The sequence below is a fragment of the Geotrypetes seraphini genome, chromosome 1, assembly GCF_902459505.1.
Source record: "Geotrypetes seraphini chromosome 1, aGeoSer1.1, whole genome shotgun sequence".
Taxonomy (NCBI): domain Eukaryota; kingdom Metazoa; phylum Chordata; class Amphibia; order Gymnophiona; family Dermophiidae; genus Geotrypetes; species Geotrypetes seraphini.
The window spans coordinates 380,269,947-380,285,843 of record NC_047084.1 but is presented as its reverse complement, the minus strand read 5'-3'; the positions used below and the strand labels follow the sequence as shown (position 1 = coordinate 380,285,843).

The 15,897-nt window shown below is 40.2% G+C and overlaps 1 protein-coding gene across 1 annotated transcript in view; it reads left to right on the top strand.

Annotated features, from left to right (window-relative positions):
* The window catches only part of WRN (WRN RecQ like helicase), a 405,773-nt gene that overhangs the window by 329,811 nt on the left and 60,065 nt on the right, over window positions 1–15,897 (top strand). Inside the window, exons 37-38 of the mRNA XM_033960777.1 lie at window positions 1,559–1,673; window positions 13,898–14,029. Of these exons, the coding sequence (XP_033816668.1) occupies window positions 1,559–1,673; window positions 13,898–14,029 (247 nt within the window). The remainder of the gene's footprint in view (window positions 1–1,558; window positions 1,674–13,897; window positions 14,030–15,897) is intronic.

The following is a 15,897-nucleotide window of genomic DNA, read 5'->3' as shown; positions in this document are numbered from 1 at the left end:
TGTAGAGAGGGGAAGGATAATTTATACCTTTGGGCGAGTCTGGTAGAGTCAGGACTCGAGGAGTTATAAGATAGTGGGATTAAGGGAGGAAGGATGCCGTGAATGATCTTAAAAGCCAGGCAGGAGCATTTGAAATAGATTCTGGAAATCACTGGGAGCCAGTGAAGTTTGTCTAGGAGTGGGGAGACATGGTTAGACTTGCGTTTTGCAAAGATCAACTTGGCTGCAGTATTCTGGATTAGCTGGAGTCTTTGGAGAACATTGTTTAAATGATGGTACCCTTTAATCCTGTGCTGCTTTGGCTACAACACAGGATCTTGTCTACTTCTCAAGGTTTTGACATACAGAATCAGTATGGGTACCTGCAAGTTTCAGCCAGTGTCATTTTCAGCTGACTTTCATGTGAATCTAATGGATAAAGAACTTTTCAAGTTGATGCAACAGTGGCCCCAAACTTTGGTACTTGTGTGTTCTCATTCTCTCTCATAAGCCTGAATTGAATTAATTCTGCATAGGATGATAATGTGTAAGGGGAAAAAAAAAAGTGAGCTGGCCTTGACAAAAACACAAAGAGCACAACAAAGAGGCAAGTGAGATGTCTGTTCCAATTGTGAAACTATTGAAAACCATTTGCACAATATCAAAAATGGACACTACTTCTATATTCCAACTTTTTAATTAGATTCACTACTTAAATACAATGGTACTTCGGTTTACAAGTGCACCGGTTTGCGAGTGTTTTGCACTCCAACAGGAGGGCTCGACTCAGTTAACAAGATATTAATAAATTGTACAAGAGATTAGAACAGAAACTACTACCCCCTTTTATTAAACTGCACTAGCAGTTTTTAGTGCAGGGAGTCGTACTGAATGCCCTGCGCTGCTCCCGATGCTCATAGAGTTCCTATGAGCGTCAGGAGCAGCACGAGGCATTCAGCGCAGCTCCCAGCGCTAAAAACTGCTAAGGCAGTTTAATAAAAGAAAGCCTATATCTTTTATCTTTTATGGTTGATTGTTTGAAAAAGAAGAATCTGTTTTACTGCTTGGGATCTTGCCAGGTACTTGTGACCTGGGTTGGCCACTGTTAGAAACAGGATACTGGGCTGCCAATAGCTGTCTTCTGTCTGTCCTAGTTTGGCAACTCTTATGATCTTGTTTTTTAACTGTGAAAACATTTAGGGCTCCTTTTACTAAGGTGTGCTAGCGGTTTTAGCATGCGTGACAACGCTAACGCCTCCATAGAGCTTGCGTTAGTATTTTTCGTTTAGCGCGTGGTTAGCGCGTGCTAAAAACGCTAGCGTACCTTAGTAAAAGGAGCCCTTAGTTTATGTTGATTACTAGTTTTATGCTCTAGTCATGCCCTGAAATCCTAACAGTCAGAAAGGGTTACACAATGTCCTGGAATGATCTCACACACACACACACTTCTCTGATTCATGTAATGGTGTTCAGCCCAGCATAGGCAACAGAGACAATGTCCCTGAAAAAAGGAAAACTGAAAGCAGAAGGTATTCAAATCTATCTTGTCTTTTTTCACCCCCGTACACATCTGCAACAGACCTACGACTGTTGAAGACATGAAAAGAATTGATGGAGTGTCCGAGGCAAAGTCTTCCATGTTGGCTCCTCTTCTAGAGGTTATCAAGGAGTTCTGTCTTGCTAATGATATGCCGGTAAGTTTGGTACTGTCAAACAAAAAAATCCCATACATTTTTAAAAACTATAATAGACGAAACTCCAGTTCAGCATTTGTATACAGTAGAAAATAAAATATTGACACCCTATTATTCAAAAAATTTATAAAACCAAACTAACACAACTAGATCTACCTCAAGTATCACATACAATACTCTCCAATCCTTAGCAACTTAGAAAATGTCCAGACCGCTCCTTATGTACTTCTAAATGTCCTGACAATTTATATGTAATCCGCCTTGAACCGCAAGGTAATGGCAGAATAGAAATCACTAATGTAATGTAATTTTTAATCTTTTCTGTTTGTAATTTTATCAGTTGCAATGTTGCAAAAATTTTACTACTCTGTTTTTATTTAGTGCATGCAAGTTCATGTTTTCTGGTAAAAGTTAAAGGCAATATAGCAAATTTACATAAACATCTTTTCCACCCATAGTGATGGCTCTGGACATAAATACCTCTCATGTTTGCAATGTGTTTTAGTTGGCTGCTAAATAGTATGGCAGCTTTAAAAAACTCAAGGATTTTTTCTGAAAGAGGATGGTCTTATTCTAGTGGTTATACACTAAACTTCTTTGGAATGTCAGCAGAGAAAGCACATACTGATAATTCCCTTTTGAGGAATACTTAACCCCCAACAGCAGACACTTGTGTTTAGAATAGTTTGGAATTTTTATGCTTTCAGGTGGACTTCCTGAGACACCAGGCCGCACAGTGGTATAAATTAAAAATTGGATTTTTACATAAGAAGCCTAAAACTGGTCTTAGGGATATTTGGAGCATTGAGATTAAGCATCAAATTTCTACGTCTCAATGGCCACGAATTTGGACTTGGAGGATGAGTTGTACAGTGTCTGCATCTATGAGACAAACTTGTTTTTTTCTTTTACATAGAGCGTTTTGGACCCCAGTTCGTTTACAAAAGTTAGTTAGCTCTAAGTCTAATAGATGTTGGCATTGTAATCTTGAAGCAGGGACTCTAGATCACTTATTATTCTATTGTCCATTTATCTTGGCTTTTTGGAAATCAATATGGGGCCAAATAAATTGTTTATTGGAAAATCCAGTGGCATTATCGTATGATACTGTTTTATTTGGCATGTCAATGAGAGCAAAGAGCCAAATTTCATCTAAGAATAACAGGCTTCTAATGATTATGACAGGGGTCGCCATACAGCAAATCATAAGTAATTGGAAGAATTGGAATAGACTCAACTACAGTTTTTGGTGGAATTCATTGTGCCACATATATAAAATGGAAAGAATAATAGCCACACAAAAAGGGAATTATAATAAATTTAAAGAGGTTTGAGGGCCATTGATAAATTATTGTAATGAATAGATTCCATTTTTCCATTAATAATAAAAGTTCAGGAATGGGGTAGGGAGGGTTTTTTTTTGTTTTGTTTCTTCATTAATTGAAAGAGGGGATGGAAGGAATTGATGATTTGATATCTGTCTTTATTGAATGCTATGAAATATGTGGGAGGGAGGGTTATAAGCTGTATAAATTAATTTATTGCTGATTATTAAGTGTTTTCTTTAAGTTTATCTGGTTGTATGTGTTGAAGCATTTATTGTATGTTTTAAAATGAATAAAGAATTAAAAAAAAAAAAAAAGAACCATGCAGATTGTCATGACTCCTGATGCAGGTAGTTGTGCCAAAACAATCACCATGTCAAGTCCTTCTGAATTCCTACTGTCTTTGGGGATTTGTTTTACATAGACCCACTGGCTTAATTTTTTTTATATTGTTTATTATAATAAACTTTGCATTAGCTGTTCTTTGACTCCAAGGTTTCCTTCTCCTAATTTTTATTGGTGCTCCCCTAATTCTTTTTCTTCTGTATGTTTTTATAGGGGATATTTCCTCTCCTTTTTGGGTTTTTGCTTATCCTAGGACTGCACTTTCAAATTTTTTCAAGCTCAGGTACATCTACAGTACATTAACAAAATTGTGTGGTGCACAAACTTATGTGAAATAGGCAGTGTGGACATTTTTAGGAAGACATACCTTAATCCTCATGATGGACCTACTTTGTAAACACTACAATAATGCTTCAGTTTACCAATGAACAGTGGAGGCAACATTTTTTAGGACAATATTAACGATTTATATTGGATGAAGGATATTGGTACAATTGAAGATTAATGTTGTTTTCTGTGTAAATAGAAGGGTGACGGGATATTGTGACGTTTATAGATTTCACTCGCTTACAGACTGGAGAGGAACTTCACTGCTCTTGAGAGTAGGGTTATCATATTTTGGGCCACAAAACTCCGGAGACATGGTCCCTCCCTGTTCTGCCTCTGGCCCTGCCCTGTTCCACCCCAGTTCCGCCTCCAGCCCACCGTGTTCCGTCCCCAGCCCCACAAAGCCTCTTCTCTTCTCCAACGAGCTCTGTCTGCATCTGGAGGGCCTTGAGCATGCACAAATATATGTGTCGTCATCCGCACATGCTCAGAGGACCTCCAGATGCAGCCGGAGCTTGTCAGGGCTTTCTAAAACCCAGACAAACTGCTGAGTTTTGGAAAGTCCGTCCAAGCACCTGGACAGTCCTCTAAAAAGAGGACGTGTCTGGGTTTTCCCGGGTCTGGTAAGCCTACTTGAAAGTTAGGTTTGCTTTTTTTATAAATTATGTGGATAGAGGAGTGAATATATGATATTAAAAGTTGAGATTGATGATTAAAAAGAAATTGAGGAGTATGTTGTTTTCTAAAACAACTATCACCGTCTCTATTTATAGCATTCGCAAAAGCCTGCAGGATCTTATGTGGCAGAATCCATTAACTGGACAACCTATTTCCAAAATATTTGATAAATAATGTCTTTCCAGGATCTAATAAAGTCCAGTTATCACATACTTCAGTAGTATTTGAAGTAGCCATGAGAAAAGTGAAAAATGCTGGGATTTCTCCAACACTTCTCCAGGAAAGGACTTCTGTATGTTAGATCAGTGTTCTTCAACCTTTTGACACCTATGGACTGGCGGAAATAAAATAATTATTTTGTGTACCAGCACCGGTGTGCGGACTGGCAGTTGAAGAACACTGGGCTAAGTTGTGCCCATCTCCGTCCCAGACCCCGCCCCATAATAGTACTAATTGTAACACCATTTTTTCCATTCATTTTTCATATATACACACAATATAATTGTACATAGTGATTAACCATAACCAATTAAAATACACAAAGCACACTATGCTTTTTAACATTCATTCCTACCAGAAAACAAATAACCCCATTGCAAATGCAGGACCAAAAACTAAAAGTACTAATATTTATATACAAACCCTAAGATGCAAGACTCAGCAAGCAGTACAACCACAGAGGAAAAGAAACAAATGCATTTCTTCCTGAACAGACAAATCAATCACTAAATAAAAAAAATAAAAGCATTTCCCCTACCGTTGTTGTCTCTCTACATCCATGTGCTTTGCCTTCTGGCCTGCACCCCTCCCCCCCCCCGGTGTTATCTTTGGGCTGGTCCACTGTGCGATCAACACAGTGTCTTCGGGCTGGCTCCCTGAGTGCTGCATTGCACAAAGCTGTGGGCAGCGGCTCCTCGCATGCGTTCCGCGCCTCATCTGGAAGTCTTTCCTCTGACTTTGCGACATCAGAGAGAAGACTTCCAGTTCAGGTGCAGGCTGCGCGTAGGAGCTTTTTCTCACGGCTTTGTGCACTGCTGCACTCAGGGAGCCGGCCCGAAGACCCTGCGTTGATCGCATCACGGACTGGCGGCTGAAAAACGCTGTCTTGGGCCTGATGGACGTGCCAACCCTGTAGTCTGGCAGAAAACTTCTGCGGACCAGCACCAGTCCAGCAGTTGAAGAACACTGTGTTAGATCATTTAGGAAAGAAAGTCATCCTTAACCGCACAAGCCTCGAACACTTATGATTTTAAAGTGTTTGAAACTTGTGCAGATGAGGACAGAGTTTGCAGGAATGGGGCAGGGACAGGAATAGAACTCGCAGGGACAGGACAGGAAAATGAGTTCCCGCGGGGCTGGGGAAAAATTTGTCCCCGTGTCATTCTCTACCCCAAATGTCAAAATGGTGCCCCGGATATTTTATTTTAAAGTTTGATTATTCCTGCAGAACATCCAAATCCTAAGCTCGCCCATAACACACCTCTAACATACCCCCCTTAAGATTTAGATGCATTAGAAAGTGACCAGAAAGACGTCTAGAAAGTCTGTTTTGAGAATGCCCACTTGGACGTTTTAACTAGTAAGATGTCTAAGTACTGGTTTAAGTTGGGACACTATTTTCTTATGCTGTCTTTTGGACATCTTTTTTGAAAATGAGCCCCATGGTTCAGTGCATCTTTCAAAAAGTGAAGGGATTTTTTTGTCTACTTTTTCTGTTCAAGCTCAAACCTAACTAGCTACTTAATTAGTAGAGGCTGATAAATGTAGTATTCTCTTTTTTTTTTCAATTTCAAAATATTTTATTGAGAAAAAAAAGCCTTTACATAGAGCAAGAAATACACAGCAATCACAACAACTGAACCCCTGCCCTTCCAACATCTCAATTCAGCAAAATGTTGTACAGTAACTCTTCAGTACAATGCCTAATAACACAACTCTGAGAAGCATTCCCACCAATATAGTATTCTCTTTATAAGAACAGTTTATAATGCTTTTTTAAACCTCAGTGAAAATCTCCACTACAGCAATTGTAGCCAGGTATCTGGCATAATTGCTAGTTTTTGGCTTGCATCAAAATGTCCACTTCAAGTTAGCAGGTACTCTTTGAGCTGGAGACTCCTCTTTTGAGTGAAAATGTGAAAGAGCAGTTGACATGATTAAAGATCAGTATTCCACACTTCAGCATCTATCAGCAGCTGAGCCTTCTCTGTCAATCTCCTCTGCCAGGTATACTTCTTTCAACCAATAATGACACAGCTGCTATTGCTAAATCAAAATCTTGGTGCTAGTGGGTGACCAATATTCAATACTCAAGTTTACTCCACTATTTAAATTTAGAGAGCCGTTGAGAGTGGGCTCTCTAAATTGAATACAGCTGCGATTGCCACACAAGTTTTTCCTACCAAAACCATCTTCAACAAGGTGAACAACCTGTTGTTCTAAAGCCAAGACAAAGAGGTCTCAGCCTAAACAAGTGATTGCTCCTCAATCTAAGCCATAGACTTTTGGAGGAGCCGCCATGGTAGGAGGGAGTGAGCATCCCTCCTGCTAATTTTCTTTCTTCTGGGGGAAGGGGAGTGGTCAGCATGGCAGGAGGGAGTAGGCCTCCCCCTTACCATTTTTTATCACATGGGTGTTGGGGTCAGCATGGCAAGGTGGAGTGGGCATCCCTCTTGCCATTTTTGCTGCCTCGGGGGAGGGTGTGGTCGGTGCTGGTTCATCAGGGGGGACATTGGAGAGGGCCATCATCGGCCGGGGGAAGATATTGTGTATGTGTAATCTAGCTTAACACCAATTCTGTAACTTTACCCCTTTTTTCCTTCTGTATCCAAGTTTGTCAGTACGTTTGTTCGTCTCGCCCATTTTAAATAGTATGTTAATTTCATGTCTTACTTTTATATTTTGGTTGTAATTCGCTTAGTAAATTATGGATAAGCGATTTATCAAATACAAATAAACTTGAACTTGAACTTGTAACACACTCAGATATTGTGCAACACACTCAGCATCTGTGCCCATTTAAAAAAAAAAAAGGGCTAAACTTGACCAATCACATTTTTTTGGATCGCTAAAAGCGATCACTTTTTTTGTGCATCAGGAAGCCATGTTAGAGCAGTAATTGCTCTGCTAGTTTACATGTCATTTCAATATTAATGAGCTTATTTGCATGGTTGGATCGGAAAATAAACGATTTGTGCAGAAAACCACCCAATGAGCCGTTTTCTGCATCAGGTTGCTAAACAAGTTAAAACTGGTTTAGCGACAATCATTAGATGATCGCTGACTTTAGTGCATCTGGCCCCAGGACAGTTCATGAGTATTTTATAGTAACTCCTATGGGACAATGTCATGTCATGCTGTCTACATTGCTATACACAAGCAAGTCTTGGTCTCAAAAAAACAAAAATAAACCCCACACAATTGAACATGCTTGAAATAAGATGTTACAGGAAAATGAGAAAAATAATTTGGAGCGAAACACTAAAATCTGAGCAGATTTGAACAAAACAGTACTGGCTGTAGATTAGATCAAAGCAAGAAAACTGGAGATGGTTGGACACATCTGTAGGATAGAAAGAGATAAAAACAGTGATTCTTGGAAGAATTAAAGGAATGCAGAAAAATTTTTAAAAAAGAAGATGGCTGGATGATACCTAGGAGTGGACTACACTGAAAATCTGAAGAGCAGTACACATGGCCCAGGACTGGAAAGGATCTTGGGCAAGAAGGATGCTTCCCATAATTGGCTCCAGTGGTTCATATGGAGGGTGCTATGATGATGAAGTGGGATAAGCATTTGGGAAGTCTAAAGTATTAGTTGACCTGACACTACTCTGTAGTCTTTTGTGATGCACATCACATCGTACATTTAGAAATCAGATATCTTTCATTGGAGCCTTTACTAATAATGAACCTCCTTTATAGCTTGTGACTTGGTATTAAGAAATTACTTTTTCAGTTCTCTCCAGGGCTTTGTGGAAGGTAGGGATAATAGCTCCTGCAATCCCCTTGGCTAAATGTTTGGATGGAGAACTGACAACTAATTACCACAGTTTGTGACTTCTACCTAGCAGACAACTCAGGGAATTGAGAAGCCTCCACTAATGCTGGAATGGATAATCATCCTGCTCTATCACTTGATCTTAATTATTTACCATCTTTTTTTCAGAAGTTTTCTTTATGTTCACTTAGGATAGCTAAACTATCCTGTTTAGCCAAAACTATACAGAGCAGGAATAGCTTTCTTTACTTTCCATTTTTATTTTCTGGTCCTGTGAGTTTATGTATTTTCTTAATAAGCTTGTGAAGTTGCAATCCTCAGCTTTATTTGACTTTTAATATCATTTCAAAGTAAATTTATGATTAAAGAGAGCAGTTTTCAAAAAACATTTATTGTGGTGCATGTCTGAAAATTACCTTCCCTTTTTGTGGTGGGCAGGGATAAGGCAGCGTATGCTATAACTACCTGGTTATATAGGCTATAGAAAATTAGAGGTACATCAATGAAATGATTCTTGAGACATTAAAAATTTCCAGCAGTGGGGAAGAAGAAGTTATGCTGAGGGAAGGCAGCTGGACTCAGATTATGGAACACTGTAAGATTGGCACTGTGACTCCCCCACCCTTGAACTGAAGAACCAATATGCTGTTCTGCAAGTAGAGGAGATGAGAGCATCCCAAGGAGAGGAAGGACCAAAGCTTGAGATCCCCAAAATTACTGGATTCATGGCCACTAGGAGGCGTAAGGTAGTGGTAGTTGGCGATTCCCTCCGGACCAGATATGAAGCGTCCATCTCCGGACCAGATATGATGTCACAAGAGGTATACTGTCTACCTGGTTAAAAAAATTCAAGATGTTACGGAGAGCTTGCCAGGACTCATCAAGCCTGGTGACTACTATCCGATGCTACTCATCCACATTGGCACTAACACTACTGCCAGTTACCCCTGTGAACGTGTCAAAAGTGACTTTGTGGCTCTGGGAGAGAAGGTGAAGCAGTCAGGTGTACAGGTGGTATTCTTGTCCATCCTCCCTTTCGAGAGTAAAGGCCAGGGCAGAGAAGCTCGCATCCTGGAGATGAATGAGTGGCTACATGTATGGTGTCGTCAAGAGTGTTTTGGCTTCCTGGACCATGGGATGATTTTCCAAGGGCTATTGAGCAGGGATGGTGTGCATCTATCAAAGAAGGGAAGAAGTGTCTTTGCAGGCAGACTGGCTAATCTACTGAAGAGGGCTTTAAACTAGAAGTGATGGGGCAGGTTGATCAAAGCTCCTGGGTTAGTATAAGCCCTCAGGTAAGTAAATCATTGAATACCTCTACACGGATGGGAAAAGGGGGCAATGTCTGGAAAGCAGCATATATCAATGCTCGAAGTATGGGAAACAAAATTCTGAATCTAGAAGCTGTGATAGAAGAAGAGGAGTTGGATATAGTGGTGATCATAGAGACGTGGTTCACAGAGAACCATGATTGGGATGTAGTTATACCAGCCTATAATCTGTTCAAGAAAGACAAGGTAGGAAGAAAAGGAGGGAGAGTAGCGTTATATGTTAAAGATCATATTAAAGCCACACAATTGCAGGATCTGCAGGGCAAGGAAGAGGCACTGTGGATCAATTTGGAAAGAGGGAATGGTGAATATATTTACATTGGTGTGATATACAGGCCTCCTTCACAGATGGAAGAAGTAGATAGAGATTTAATAGTAGACATTCAGAATATATCTAAAAAAGGGGAAGTCTTGCTAATAGGTGATTTTAACATGCCGGATGTTGATTGGAGTATCCCTATTGTGGGGAGATTCTGGATTCTCTACAAGAACAGTTCCAGCATTTGGTAATGGAACCCATATGGGATGGGGTCATACTGGACTTAGTGCTTACAAATGGGGAAAGTGTTTCTGATGTTACAGTGGGTGATCATCTGGCATCCAGTGATCACTGCATGGTACAGTTTAATATTAAGATGGGTACAGAGAGGGCTTATTCAAAAGCAAAGGTTCTAGACTTTAAAAAAACAAATTTTGTTTGGATAGGGATTTACGTCAAGGAATTGTCTGGGTGGTAACGTCTAGAAGGAGTGGAAATGCGGTGGGCAAAACTGAAAGGAGTGATTGTAAGGGCGACAAACCTTTTTGTGAGGCATGTAAGTAAAAGTAAGAGAAAAAGAAGGCCGCTTTGGTTCTCAAAAGTAGTAGCTGAGAAGATAGCATAAGAACATAAGAATTGCCGCTGCTGGGTTAGACCAGTGGTCCATCGTGCCCAGCAGTCCGCTCCCATGGCGGCCCTTTTTTTTAAAGACCAGTGCCCTAACTGTGACTAGCCTTGCCTGCATACGTTCTGGTTCAGCAGGAATTTGTCTAACTTTGTCTTGAATCCCTGGATGGTGTTTTCCCCTATAACAGCCTCTGGAAGAGCATTCCAGATTTCTACCACTCTCTGGATGAAGAAGAACTTCCTTATGTTTCTACGGAATCTATCCCCTTTTAACTTTAGAGAGTGTCCTCTCTTTCTCTCTACCTTGGAGAGGGTGAATAACCTGTCTTTATCTACTAAGTCTATTCCCTTCATTATCTTGAATGTTTCGATAATGCAGTCTCCTCTTTTCAAGGGAGAAGAGGCCCAGTTTCTCTAATCTCTCACTGTACGGCAACTCCTCCAGCCCCTTAACCATTTTAGGCGCTCTTCTCTGGACCCTTTCAAGTAGTACTATGTCCTTCTTCATGTACGGTGACCAGTGCTGAACACAGTATTCCAGGTGGGGGCAAACCATGGCCCGGTACAGCGGCATGATAACCTTCCCCAATCTGTTTGTGATCCCCTTCTTAATCATTCCTAGCATTCTGTTTGCCCTTTTTGCTGCCGCCGCACATTGCACGGACAGCTTCATTGACTTGTCTACTAGTACTCCCAAGTCTCTTTCCTGGGGGGGGGGGACAGGTCTCTCCAAGTACTGCACCGGATATCCTGTAGTTGTGTATAAGATTTTTGTTATCGACATGCATCACCTTACACTTATCCACGAGACATTTGCCATGTCTCGGCCCATTTCTCGAGCGTGTTTATGTCACGTTGCAGGTCATCGCAGTCCTTCTGTGTCCTCACTACTTTGAATAACTTTGTATCATCTGCAAATTTAATCACCTCGCTCGTCGTACCAATTTCCAAGTCGTTTATAAATATGTTGAAGAGCACGGGTCCAAGATCGCAGAAAGAGGAAGACAGGCAAAAATATCTGGAAAAGTTTAGAGGCTGGTCGTGTAGTCAGGAAAGCAAAGATACAAATGGAAGAAAAAATAGCTGGCACAGTAAAACAGGGAGACAAGTCATTTTTTAGATATATTAGTGATAGGAAGAAGTGCAAAAGTGGTATTGTGAGACTCAAAGGTGAAGGGGAGGAATATGTAGAAGCTGATAAAGAAAAGGCCAAATTGCTTAACAAATATTTCTGTTCTGCGTTCACGGTTGAAGCACTGGGAGCAGGACCACAGAAGACTAAACGTGAATAGGGATGAAGGAGTAATAAACTTTGATCGATTCTCAGAGGGTTGTGTTCGTGAGGAGCTTGCTAAAATAAAGTTAGATAAAGTGATGGAGCCAGATTGTGTACATCCGAGGGTATTGGATATGGTGGTGGAGAGGGCAGATTGAAGAGGATTCAAAGGGGAGGAATGTTGGACATAGTGATGGAAAGAGAAATGTGGCATTGTGCTGGAAAGTGTGATAGAAGGAGAAATGTGCTTGGGGCTGGTGAGCAGTGGTGAAAAATACTGTACATGATCCGGGGGATGAGAGAGGGAGAAATGTTGGATGTGGCAATAGAAGGGGTGGGAGAAATGCCTGGATCTCTCAAGGCAGATGGACAATGAAAGATAGAGAGTGAGACATATTGCAAATAGGGGTAAAGGAGAGAGAGGAAGACAAGTTGGATTCATGGAGAGACAGAGAGAGATATATTGGTTGGGGAGGGGAATGGGGTCCGGAGGAGAGGAAGCGTGTAGGAGACAGAAAGAAATAAATATTGGATACACAGTCAGAAGGAAATGCAATCAGAGACTCATGAAATCACCAGACAACAAAGGTAGGAAAAATAATTGTATTTTCAATTTAGTGATCAAAATGTGTCAGTATGGGGAATTTATATCTGCTGTCTATATTTTGCTCTATATTTGTCTATTTTTCTATAGTTATTACTGATTACATATTTGAAAAAAATTTTTAAAAAATGACCTCTTTGAAAAAAAAATGATAATTAACATTTTCTCTGCGTGTAGTGTGCTTTGTGGTTTTTTTAATTTTGTGGTTACCATTATGTATTAATAAGATTATATTGTGTGTATATGAAAAATGGATGGAAGAAATTGCGTTACAATTAGTACTATTATTTTGGGGGGTGGAGTCGGGGGCGGAGCTTGGGTGGGTCAGCTGCGGAGTTTGGGCGGGGGTACTCGGTTGGTATTTGTTAAGCTTAGGGGGTACTTGGCTTGAAGAAGTTGAGAAACACTGCCCTAAAGCGCACTCAGGATAATGTTATAAGTGGGTGCCTAGTTTAAGAGGGCAAGTATAAGTCTGCTTAGGTCTTTTTTTATAAAGACACATAGATTCTTCTGTGTGAAATATTATAACAGGCCATTTATGTACCCATGTGGCCACATATTTGTACAAATTACTTTATAATATTACCAGCAAAATGAAATGTAAGCTGCAACTAATCACAAAAATAATATACCATCTTACAAGATACTATTACAGTTCTTTTGCTCCAAGTCCAACCAAAATATTTCAAAATAGTGGAGAAAAAAGATCTCAGAATCACAATGCTCTTAAGCCTGTTAGGTGCAACAAATGCATCAGGCTAGAGTGAATTCAATCATTGGTCATAAAAAAACATGCTCCACCAAAATTATTATATTTAAATATTAATATGTTCTTAATTACACAATCATATTCAGAGCAGAATCTGAGCCTTAAATAGTTATCACAAAAGAGATATAGAGCGACAGGATCATTTAAATTATACATTTCTAAAAAAATGCATACATTTCTCAAAAATAAGCCCCTAAGCATTAACGCTTAGCTTTCATTTTCAAAAACGCTGCCTCATTTACGCTGTGGCACTTCAATCTAGCTGTCTCATCTGCCATGGAGCACTTCAAACTGCCCAATAGAGGCCGCCTTATAGCTGCTTCAGGGAATTCAGCCCCTTGTCAGTCAAATGTGCAAACCAAAAACAAAACTAAGCTGTCACATCTCCGTGAAGTTGCTCTCAAAATAGCCACTTAACATGAAGGGTTAGGACTTGGATGACTGTGAAGTGGTATCCTAGAAAGCCTAGCTTAGCACTACTCTATTCTTTGACAGCTACTGAAAAGCCAGACAGCATGCACAGGAGATATGAAGAAGAACCATTTTGCACAAATAGTCTTAGACAACTACTGCCACATTTGGCCTACTTTCAAAGGGAATATGAGAGAAAATGTAATGGAAATACATGTGGAAATTACTCTTGTGATGGTTGAATTTTATTCTTGTTTTTTCTCATTTGTTAGACCAATGTATTTCCTGTTTCTGGGAATAAAGCAGAGCAGACGATAGATCATCAAAGACACTCTGGATGTAGCATTCTACAGGAATCTGATCGTATCACCTATGCACTTTTTCAAGAGAAGAATATGTCTATGGTAAGTTTTTGTGAGGGGCAAAAAAGGAATATATGTTAATGGTCTTTAGGGAAATCTTGTGCATGCACCTTCTTTGAGTCTGAATTTTATGAAGGAGTTCAGGCTTTGACTGCTGTAACCAGGTCAGGTTTCCAGGATATTGCTAATGAATGTGCATGATAGAGAGTTGTGTGGATACTACTCCCATTGTATGCAAATCTACCTCATGCATATTCATTAGGGACATCCTGAAAATCTGACTGGTTGCAGCACTTGAGGCCTGAACTCATGCATCCCTGCTCTAGATAGTTCTATCTGTCTTTTTTAATCATAAATTAACAGCAACTTCTCTATTTACTCATCTATTCTATGTTCTTTAATTGTGTACTAGAAGGATCTTCTCTACCCTTTAGTAGATTCTGAGATGAGTCAGTGAGATTGAGGAAACTCTTGTGGATAACAGAAACTAGGATACTTGCTCTCTCCCATGGCAGTAAGTTGGAGGGTGTGGGTTGTCATTTGCAACAAAATGTTGTTTACTGATAATAGTGCACACTCTTTCTCAATAGTGCATGCATGTGCGATGATTGAATCTAAGACTGCTACTTTGCTCAAACCTATAACAATTACATTCTCTACTCATCTGAATAATGCAAATCAAACAGGTAAAGATTTGATGGCCTAGTCACTAAAATGCATCAATGCCTTATATGCATTATCTGTTTTAACACACATTAACCCCCACACAACAGGATAAATACCTTCACAAAATGAAGATCTACACAAAAAAAACAGTAAAGATGACATCACGTGATGCTGTGAAGGAGAAAGAAGGGTGTCTGATTCACTCTGAGACCCCTGGTGAATAAAATCTTGATTATTGCAGTATTTGGCTGTGGATTTGCTCACTTATATGATTTACTTGACAAAGAAACCTACATGGACAGATTTTCAATAAAGCCGAGTAGAGATATGGCCGGGAACTCTTCAAAAAAAGAGAAAGATGGCACTAAACTACTGGAGGACAAAATGGCGGAGCCCACCGCTACTTCTGTGACACAGTTTTCAGAGACTAATTTAGCCGAGATAACCCAAGCAGTGGTCCAAGCTCTGGATTCATGCTTGTTGCAGCTGTCCTCACAATTAACCAACTTGGAAACTATACTCACAGATACTACGGTGGAGGTGGAAAACAGGGTATTGAATCTTGAAGATCATACCTCCACGATGGCAAACACTCTGGAATCACTACAAGCTTTGATGCAATGCACATGGACAAGTTGGAGGATCTGGAAAATAGATCGCAGAGAGGGAATCTGTGATTTGTGGGAATTCCAGAATCTGTGCCAGGACACCAACTCGTATCAGAGTTAGAACGCTGGCTCTTGACAGAACAGCCTATGCACCCGGGCCTGGGCCAAAAAGCAACTCGAACTCCAGGACTGTTATTGTTAAGCTCCACAATTATGTTCACAAAGTAGAGTTGTTGTGCCAATACTGATCCAAGCGTGATACCCTGACCTATGGACCTGTGGAATGGATCTTTCATGATTTCTCCCTGGCCCTGATGGAACATTGCCAAACCTTTCAGCCACTCTGCTCCACTTTGGCAAGAGAAAAGATACATTTTCAACAGGGCTGGAAAGAGAAATAAAAATTTTATCATGCAGGTCAATGGAAATCCTTTGACTCAGTTTCTGCAGCGAGTGAATATCTTAATTCAATGGTAGAACCTGCAGATCCATCTACTTGAGTAAACTTTCCATCATGTACTCTGAGTTTTCGCTGGACGGTTTATTTGTACTTTTGAGCAATTTTGCTACTTCTCTCACTAGTGTGTAACTGTGTTTTTTTTTTCAAGTTCTGTTGCACAGCATAATATGAGATAT